At 48.0% G+C, this 10,425-nt stretch overlaps 1 protein-coding gene across 3 annotated transcripts in view; it reads left to right on the top strand.

The window, feature by feature from the left end:
* Positions 1-10,425, top strand: part of Abl1 (ABL proto-oncogene 1, non-receptor tyrosine kinase) — a 152,644-nt gene that overhangs the window by 105,033 nt on the left and 37,186 nt on the right. Inside the window, exon 1 of one of the 3 annotated variants that reach the window (XM_004849102.3) lies at positions 79-233. The exons of the other annotated variants lie outside the window; for them this stretch is intronic. Within the exon in view, the coding sequence (XP_004849159.1) occupies positions 155-233 (79 nt within the window). The 5' untranslated portion in view covers positions 79-154. Of the gene's footprint in view, positions 1-78; positions 234-10,425 lie in introns of those variants that run through there. 3 annotated transcript variants of the gene reach the window in all.

Here is a 10,425-nt window from a genome sequence, read left to right as displayed (position 1 = left end):
GGGGCTGCTGGCGGCGTCGCGCGGGCCCTTTGTTACCAGGCGTCCGTCCCGCGGGCGGCGCTGAGCACGGGCTGGCGGGGCCGGGGCGGGGGCGAGCGCGGGCCGAGCCGGGCCGGAGCCGGGCGCCGCAGCCCGACGCCGCCGGCGCGGGAAGATGTTGGAGATCTGCTTGAAGCTGGTGGGCTGCAAATCCAAGAAGGGGCTGTCCTCGTCCTCCAGCTGCTACCTGGAAGGTAGGCGCGGAGCCACCCGGGCGCCCGGGGTCCCGGACCCGCACCGCGCTGCCCCTTCCCGCGGCCCGCTAGGCCCCGCTTTTTCCCCTCTTCTTTCCCTCTCCCTCTTTCCCTCTCTCTCCTGCCTTCTCTTCGTTTCCCCGGCTCTCAGACCCACCCTGGAGAGCCCACCTCCCTGTGGCCGTGTGTCACTGGGCCCCCGCGCTGCGACTCTCCCCGAGAAAGTTTAAGAAAGCAGCTCCACCAGCCCTGACGGCCTTGCGAGCCCACGTTGTGGAATTTCCACTGTTAGTTGGGAATCGTGTGTCAAAAAGGTCGGCCGTGTCTGTGAAAACATACGATTTCCATTAAGTATCGTGTACAGAGGGAGCAGGGCTCTACCATTTATGGATACAGTTTCGAGTATTCTCCTGCCCTCCCCCATTCCACCCCGAGGTTTCTGCAGACCACGAATCGGCCCTAGGAGCCCTCTCTTTTCTAGGGGAGAGAGAGAAGTCACTTAGGGGAGGGCTTCTGTGAAGGCCACTCCACAAAGCTTGCAGCCGGGCCTTTTGCTTTGCCTGTTTTCTGCCTGCTCTCCTCATTCTATTTCGAGTTTCAGTTTACTCCGTTATTAGACTTTCGTTTTGCCCTCATAATAAGATGACAACAGAAACAAAGTGAGTGGAGGGAGGCGAGGGTCCTCATTTGCGCAGCTGTGGATGGGTGTGGAACGGATGTGCTGCGGGTCGGGCCCCAGAGAGGGCTCACTGTACCTGGGGGTGGGGGTGGGGGGTACTTGCGTTTCTGATCTTTGATTTAGGACTTGAAATAGGAGGAGAAAGGTAAAGTAGGACTTCTGCTACAGGCCATGCAGAAACTCTCGTGTTTTCTCTCGTAGAAGTAAAGGAGTAGAGGCCTCATTGATTTTCTAACCTGTTTTTCTTTTCTTTCCAACCCTGACTTGACGGCCTGCCTGGCATCACATAGGCAGTTCCATCCGTAAGTGCCAGGGAGAGGCGAAATCTGACGGCCCTTTTGCCCCCGCAGTGTACATGGTTCCCTCCCCAATTGATTTTAGGACCAAGGAGACCTTAGAGAAAGCTCACCAGCTGGGGTGAGCCAAGAGTCCAGCTTTTGGAGGGTGGAGATGGTTCATTTGTCCCTAAAAGTTGACTCTGAGCAGCCGACATCATCTTCAGTCAATACATCGCTTATTTTTTCCAAGTGGCTCACAATTCCAAACACATTCTCATTTACATCTGTAACGAGTTAGTGTTAGGCATTATCATCTCCATTTCGCAGATGGATGCCCAGGGCAGAGATGAATGGACTTTTGTAACTGCAGAGCTGAGGAAAGTTTAAGTGACAGCTTTGCCTGGGGGTAGGCTGAGATTTAGTACATACCTGGCTGGTTTAACTATTGTTTTAGAAGAAAATCTAGCCTAGAAATTCTCCCTCCAGCATGCCTTGAAATGAACTATGATGTTCACTGTCAAGTCTTAGAGAAGAAGTTGTGATACATGAATGCTTTGGAGTAAGGATTCGTTCAGGAAGGCATCATTCAAGGAATTCTTCCTCTTATTGAGTTCCTGTTTATTTTGTTGTTACATTTAATTAGGGAACCTAAGCGGAATTATTGTTTTGTAGTTGAGAGAATTGACCAACCCCAGTGATGATTTCTTAAGACTGGAAGTGCCTGGTGTCCTTTGGGAATAACAGCGGCCAACATCTGGCCGAGTACTCCAGGCTTTCCCTTTTTATTGACACCCTGAATCAATCTTCCAGTGTTTACGGACAGCCACTCAGGGTCCCAGGCTTCTCAGGTCAGGGAGAGGATTGAGATGAGGTTTTCCGTTGTTCTGTCAAAGGTAGTTATAAATGTAATTTGAAGGTGCTCGCTACCTGTTCTTCAGGCCTAGCTGTTGAAGCAGCAACAGTAAGCAAAGGTAGCTAACGGTATTAAGTGCTTACTATGTGCAGGGATGCCTTCTGACCTCTGCAGGGTCTAATGATTATTTCTCAGGATGCTCTGGCTGGTTCCAGTTTATAGATGACGAAATTGAGGCCTCAAAAGGGTAACTTACCAGAAGTCACAGCTAGGGAGTGGTAAGTGCAGGGATTTGAACTTCTGTCTCTAGTTCTAGGGAGCCCATTCTTTTTGGTTGGTTTTTTTCTTTTGGTACGGGGGATCGAACTTGGGTCCTTTCGCTTGCGGGGCAGAAGCCCATTCTTAAGTCAGGCTTTGTCCTGCTGATGTGACCATTTGTCTCCTATAGAACTCATTATGGGTTTCAGGCATTAATTAGAAACTCTCTAGAGCTAGGTGTGGTGACTCACACCTGTAATCCCAGCGCTCAAGAGGCTGAGGCAAGAAGATTGCCAAGAGTTCCAAGCCAGCCTGGGTCTACATAGTGAGTTCAGAGCCAACTTGAACTACCAAGAGAGACCCTGTCTCAGGAAAACAAAAAAAAAGGGCTGGGGATTTAGCTCAGTGGTTCCAGTGCCTGCCTCAAAGTGCAAGATGTCCCCAGTTTGATCCTTGGTACCAAAAAAGAGAGAGAGAGAGAGAGAGAAACTCTTTAATGCCTAAAATAAGTAGTTTCTTGTTCTCTTCCAGAAACCTAATACCAATAAAAGTATTACCCTTAGCCAGCCACCATGCCACATGGCTATCATCCCAGAATTCTGGGAAGCTGAAGCAGGAGGATCTCACATTCAAGCCTAGCCTGAGCAACTTAGCAAGACTGTGTCTCCAGAAATAAATATATACATACACACACACAAACACACATACACACACACATAAATATATATAATATGTATATGTGTGTTTGTGTGTGTGTGTATATATATATATATATGTGTGTGTGTGTGTGTGTGTGTGTGTGTGTATGAGGAGCTGAGGATATAGCTCAGTATGACTGCCCTAGGTTTAATCCTCAGTAACACAAATAAATTTTAAAATAGTAAATGATTACCTTTAGCAGTAGGATTAATGTTTTGTTTGGTTTTATTTTTTTGAGACAGGGTCTTGCTAGGCAGTTCAGGCTGTCCTTGAACTCATGGGGCGGGGGCAGTCCTCCTGCCTCAGGCTCTGGAGTCCTGGGATTACAGGTGTGTGCCACTACACCCAGCTTTTAAATTTTTTAATGTGTATAAATACTATACATAAATTCATAAAAGGCTATTTAATGAAAATTCTAAAAGGTTCCTGTCTCATTTCTCTACTGAGGGTCAGTCACTAAAATGTTCCTTCTAGAAAACTGCTCTCTAGAAAGAGTTTGTGGATATACAAGCGTTTTTAGCATCAAAATTTTGTTCTTCACTCAGAAAATTGTCCTATAGCAGTATTTATCACTGTGACCTCATTCAGCTTTACAATCTTGAGTCACCTTTGAAAGTGAGCTTTCTGATCCCTTCTCCTGGAGATGAGCAAAGACAGTGTGAACACCACCAGCCTTTTGAACCCAGTTGTTGCCATTTGGCTTGATCTGCTCGTGTGTTTGTGGTTGCACACGTCACGCAGGGATATTGGGCTTGGACACCGTAGCGCTGCACTGTGGGATCCGGAACAAGTGCCTGTGAAGTGAACTGTTCTTGAACTTCCCGGAGTCATGGAAGAGCCAACTCTGAAACGCCTGGTCTCAGCCGTGGACCGCGGGGTCAGGCCCCTGAGTGGAGCCAGCCACACTGCGCGCCTTCTGAACTCTGCTCTGGGCTGTGTGCGCACTCTCGAAGCACTCTCACCTGACGTCATCGCCCACTCCCTTTGTTGAGGAACCAAGGGTTCCTGAGGCCTCTCTGTTGCCTGACACAAGGCCACCAGTCCCGGTTGTCCTGTGCCATGTTAGGGTTGTCGCACTTGTGTAATGTGACAGCCTTGGCGCTAAGCGCGGCAGGGATCCTCACTCACTCCTCACACCCGGGCCCTCGGGGAGCCAGAGAAGAGGAGCCAGGCCCAGTCACTTTGGGTGGGGAGCCAGGAGATGCCTGTGTCCTGACTCTGACCTGCCCACCCTAGGGAGTCCTTCTAAGGGCCTCGGAGGTGCTTTGTGGACCCTGGGACACCAGGAGCGCTAAATGTGCACATTTCTGCCAATGTGGGCATCCTCAGAGATGTCCTCGGACCCCCGTGACCTCGGCCACCTGGAGCGCCCCCACGTGCAGCAGGCAGTGCTGGAGCCAGGGCCCGCACCCCCACCCCCCACCCCTGCCAACCGATTGTGGGCGGGGCGCTCTCCTTATAAAATCAGGCTCATAGTTTCTGCCTCATTGAGTTGTTGAGAGACTTCATGTAAATTGTTTAACACAGAGCCTGGCATATGTAAGTTGTTACTTTAAGCAAATATTTAGCAATCTAAAATGGTGGCTTTACTAATTTTTCTGATGGCTGAAGTAATGATAGAATTGAGCTAAACTCACCTGTAGTTTTTCTTGGTAATGAATTGGTTTATTTCTAAGGGTTTTAAATGCATATGCAGTAATTAGTACTTCCTGTCCTCAGAGTTAAGCTGAAAAATATCTTCTCTTCCTCTGACCCTCTTATTCCCATGGTGAATATTCCAGTTGTGCAAGAAAAATTCTCATTGGTTTGTGGTTGGTTATTTTATTTCTTCTCTCCAGAGGCATTATTTCCACAGCCCTAAACATGCAAAAACTGAAAGCCCATGCTACTTAGTACCTTGGTGTAAAATCAAGTAATTGTGACTTTGCCTATAAAATTATTGATCTGAAATAGAAACAGAAAAAAAATGAATCGGTAAATTTTCTTAAGTATATAATGAGAACTAAAGATTGGGACATTGGAAGAATAACTCTTCCACAGTGGTAGATCATAATAACACAGAACAATTTATAAAATAAATTCTTAGGTTCTTTTTTTAATGGGAAATTTTAGACCTGTATCAAAAGCAGGCAATAATGAACTCCCTTGTACTTATTACCCAGTTTTAACAATTTTCAACTTCTGGTCAGTCTTTTTTCTGTATAATGAATTGTAGTGCCAAAGCTGTCAGAAGAATAGCTTGCTGGTTACTTTTGAGAGTGTGGCTTTGTCCTCAGATGAGGGGAGTTGATACTGTCTCCAAAACTGTTTTCAAAGTCATCTTTCCTAACCCACACCATAGATACTTTGTTACACTGTGTGTTGGGTAGTGATGGAGGAGACAGACACACAGACACACAGGGAGAAACAGAAGCCAGTGGGGAACAGAGAGAGGAATAAAAGAGGATAAAGAGGAGGGAGACAGACTGGGAGTCAAAGATAACAGGATTGAGACAGGAAAGGAGAACAAGGATGGGAGACAGAAACCAAGGGAGGATGGCAGGGAAATGGGTTGGGGGGATCAGAAGGAGAGAAAGCAAGCAGGATAGGAGAGGAGTGGGGAGGCCCAGGAGACTGCAGTGGGCAGATCTGGGGGTGTGCAGCTGACCCTTGATCGCTGGAGAGAGACAGTAATAACACCTTCCCGCTAATGAGTCCTTTGCTCTCAAACCCAGCAATGGTAAACTACCTCATGGGAGATGGGTCACAGTGCAGGGGCGCTGCTAGCTGTTCTCTTGCACTGAGTTGTGTTAACTCTAATCTCCTCACTCTTGAATTCACTAGAAAGACCTAGTCCTTGCCTGTCTTACCCAGCCTCCTACATTGTATATCTTAAAGTTGTATTTCCGAGCAGGACATGAGAAACTGAGGCCCTAAAGGAACATTCTCAGGACATGGCAGTGCTGAGATCTGGACGTGGTCCATCCACACCCGAGCCCAAGCACACCATCCTGCTGGGGACATGTGAGCAGATCCCTTAGGGTGGTAACAGAGACACTCGCCAGGTACTTAGCTGGAGAAGTCAGCGGGGTGAGGCGGTGGGAATAGGAAGAAGCTGCAGAGAAAGTCCACTAGGGGTGGGCGGCCAGGAGGGTGTCCAGGCCGGGAAGGGCGAGCCAGGGAGAGCAGGCAGATGACAGCGGCAGCTGTGGGGGAGCGGGGAGCCCTGGTGCGCACCTGCAGGGACGCAGCGGCGGTGCATCCTCCTTGGGACACTGCTAGTAGATGGCAGCTGACCAGTGACAGGCCACCTCCCAAGGCTGTGCTCCGTCTGCCTCCCACCAGCAGCCAGCTCAGTGGGTGGGGAGCAGGAGAGTGACCTGGCCAGGCTGACACTGGAGAGAGATCCTCCTGCCGCAGGGGGCACGGTCCCCTGACCGAGCGGGGCTGAGATGTGGGTGTCTGAGTTGACACCCAGTGCCTGTCCAGGCACAGGCAGGAAGAACAGCGGCTCCGAGTGGGCTGGGGAAGTGGTGATGTCTGTGGTCAAGAAGCCTGTGTATTCCTTTTCTACCAGTTGTAGACTCTTTGGCAATAGGTTCTTAGCGATATAAAATTCCTTTTATTGATTGATTGATTTTTTGCTTTGTGTTGAGGGAAGGAAACATGGACTGTGCATTTCTGTAAAGGTGAATATTTGGACTGTTGACAAGGACAGTCAGGGAGTTCTGTTTGGCTTTGTTTTGTTTGTTTTTGTCTTGACCAGCTAGGCACATTATAATGTAGAAGTTTCTAGGGCAGATGCTTCAACCTGAGCTAACTTAAGTAACTTCCTTTTCAAAAGGAGGTTTCTCTAGAAACTACTCCATGGATGGGCTGCTGGTGTGTACATGGAAAGAAGGAAATTTTGCTTGTGAAAGTAAGTTGCGTAGTGTGGACGTGTGGCCTCCCTTCCGGGTCCCAGAGCGTGGCAGCTCCAGGGTACAGCACTTGTCTACGTAGGAGACCCTTGGGGTCTGGGGCAGATTCCAGGGCTTCCGTGGCAGTGGGTAGGAAAATGCAATGCCGTGTTTCACCAGCCTCAGACGAAGTTCAGTGTTTCCCTCCCCTCAGCCCCTAGGTGACCATCTCCAATGGAAGGCAGACCTGTGCATGTTACTTAACAGCTGCAGTTGTTCCACTCACCTCTACTTGGGTCTTACTTCTTAATGTGTTCACAAAGAAGCACATATTTAATGCATTAATGAAGAAGCACTGAGTCACAAATTAATTTCTAAAAATATTTTAGGGCACTTTCACTGTAACTGTTTCCTTCACAGTCCTGTATTTTATGTTGTGCATTTGCAGAATTTTTTCTGAGAAGGCATCTGGGGTGCCTGCTGGGCACAGGTGAGGAGCCCAGTCCGGTGGCCTGGGGACATCAGGCTGCCCTGGGGCCCCTTGTAACTCCCTTTCCTGCACTGCCTGTGCTGCTGGGGGACCCTTCCTGGCCCCAGGAGCTGGGCCCGCAGGACTTCTGGCCCTCCCAGTCTGTGTTGCACTGGGCAGTGCTTGTCCTGTACCAGCTGTTACCACGGAGGCCCTGCGCATCCTCCGTATTTTTCTCCCCGAGGAGCCCATGGTGACGCTCCTGTCACTGCCCCCTGCCCCCCTGCCCTGCCCTGCGCCCAGCAGTCGCCTTGGTGTCTAGGGTGCTGTGAAAATTTTGCTTAGAGCATGAAGTCAATACAAAGGCTGTGTTAGTTAGACATTTTAAATGATTCTAACTGCTCAGGGGGAAGGTATAAATTACAAAATGAGGGACTATGTAGAAGCAGATAAAATTACTTTCAGCAAGTTCAGATTGTGGGAAATAATACTTTTCCTCTAAGCTCATATTATAAAGCTTGTGTGAGACTGTTACACACTGACTTGAGAATAGTCTGAGCATGATCTCATCAGTTGGAACAGACTATGAAATGAAACGCGAAGGCCCCCCTCCCCTTGGAAAGGTCTGTTTTATAGATTTTTACATTACACAGATTCCTCGAACTGGAGGATACTAGCAGAAGAGCCACCAAGGAAATGAGAAGAAAGCGACGGGGTTGAAATCCTGGCGCGTGCGCACCAGTGAAGGGGGTGTTTGCCTGGGGGGAGGCGCGTGTGAGTGTGTGAGTGTGTGTGAGTGTGTGTGTGTGAGTGTGTGTGTCCTGTCCAAGCTGAGGAGGGACCCTCAGGAAAGCCGCGCCTCTGGCCGCACCACTGGACAGGCAGCCATGACCCTGAGCACCAGTGCCAACAGGACAGTGGGAAGCATCCCTGTCCTAGGATGTTTTTCCTGGAGGTGAAGCCTCCCTCCCCTCGGGCCGGTGAAGTCTCGGCGCAGGACTGTGAGCTTCCCTCCCTGCTGGCCAGTGGGTCCACACCAGGCCCACTCAATCGGAGAATCTCCCACAAACATTTTTCATCAGTGACTCACAACTTCAAGAAAGTGTATTTTTATATAAAATCATCTTTCAATTGTACTTTAAAGACCTAAACCATTTTCCTAGAATACTGTCCAAACAAGTTAATCAGGCACAGATCCGGTGAATTTTGTGGCCTGGTTCTTATCAGGTTTTCAAACAATTTGATACTTTTGTAGCTAGAACCAAAGGTTTTTGGAGGTTTGGGAGCATTTTCAGATGCCAGTTCTTGACACTCAGCTGGCTAAGGAATGACATTTCTTGAGTCTTGTTGGTAGGTAGAAACCTATTAATTAACATTATGGCAAAATAACTGATTTTAAGTGGAGTGAGAAGGCACTTCTGTAGAGCCAGATTTTCAATACATTTAAAATAGGATTCAGAAAGGATACAGCAGGAAAACATTCAATAAAAACAGTAAGAACAAGAGCAGGTGCTAAAATTTGTTTCCCAAGACTGAACTCTCACCGGAAGACCCCCTGGGAGGAGCATTCTGCACATCTTTTGTGAATGAGCCCTTTGGGCTTCTTCTGGGTTCTGGCTTTGTGGCAGACTAGCAGAAAGCTCATGTCTTGAGCAAGACAGATTTGAGTACATTCTGCAACTTTGGCCGTGTAAGATGTGATCATTTTTAAGGTTGACGAGCATAGCTCACTATGAAATGAAGCAAGTAACTTGGCATTTGTGCATCATGAGTCAATTTTGACATCAGCCCGGATTGGGAATTGACTGGAAGGTTTGGAGCTGGGCTGTGGCTCCGCTTCAGCATGTCAATCCAGAGGCATGCATGAGCAATACTTCCCCTTGGGCCCTGGCCATTCGTGTGTGGAGCAGAGAGAGCAGGGGAGGAAAACAGAGAGGCTGCCGTGGATGGCCCAGTGTCCCTTGAGTCAAAAAGCAGTGTGAGGCCTTTGCTTCCCACTGGAGGCCTCGTCCCCCTTGCATGAAGATCGCAGCATCTGCCTGCCTGTTGGCAGTGCCACCTCCACCACGACTCCAGTCCAGGCCCCTCTGGGCAGGCATCTGCACTCTGCCTACCCCAGGTGTTTTCCAGGCCACTTCCCCGGTTATGTAACTTTGATCAAATCCAGATGCTGCGGGATGTTTGATAGAGGAGGTCAAAAGGCACTGGAGAAGAAAAGCATTTCTGTATTCAAGACTCGGGTTTAATTTCCTGTGTGTTCCTGGCCCCGAGGTTGGGACGCAGGAGGGGACGTGCACAAATACTTTTTCAGGACAACTCGAGGCGGTCCTTCCTTCCCCTGTGCTGCTTCACGTTCAGTTGCCGGTTATGTAAGGGTCAGCTGGCTCTGCTCATTTTTCTAGTTTTGTAATTGTGTTCTGATTATAAAAAACTTACATTCATTGTAAGAAATAATCCATAATACCGAAAAATGGAAAGAAAATGTAAAACACTTGTAATCCCACCAAACTGAGTTAAGTACTGTTTCACATTTTGGTATGTTTCTTGTTTTGTTTTTAAAAAATTTTTACAAAATTGGAATCAAGCTCTATATACTGGGATGTAATATCAACACAATATATTTTTATGAATATATTCCTAAGCCATTAAGTATTTTCCTCCCAAATATTGTATTTTTAAAATTTTATTTTTGTGTGGTGCTGAGAATCAAACCCAGGGCCTCGCATATACTGGATTTTGCTCTACCACTGAGCTACACACCCAGCCCCATACAAAAATATTTTGAATGGCTTCTTGGATATATTCTGTTTTGTTAATGGGGCATGAATTAATTTATCATATGTTGATATTTAGTACTTTCTCTTTTCTGTGCTTTTATTTAAAGTCAGCATATACAAATCATTGTACAGCTCTCTTAGGATAAATTTCTAGAGGTATAAATCAAAGCTTGTGAATGGTTCATATTCCACTTGCTCTCCTGGAGTGCACCATTGCATGACCCTGCCCAGTGTGGACACCTGGTCCACGCTAGCGGTCAGTGTGGAGAAGATGCATTTGCCAGAGGAAAAAGAATCTGGA

The sequence above is a fragment of the Heterocephalus glaber genome, unplaced genomic scaffold (assembly GCF_053883595.1).
Source record: "Heterocephalus glaber isolate CG9 unplaced genomic scaffold, H.glaber_assembly_v1.0 deba00001479, whole genome shotgun sequence".
NCBI classification, from domain to species: domain Eukaryota; kingdom Metazoa; phylum Chordata; class Mammalia; order Rodentia; family Bathyergidae; genus Heterocephalus; species Heterocephalus glaber.
This window is presented reverse-complemented; position numbering and strand designations above follow the sequence as displayed.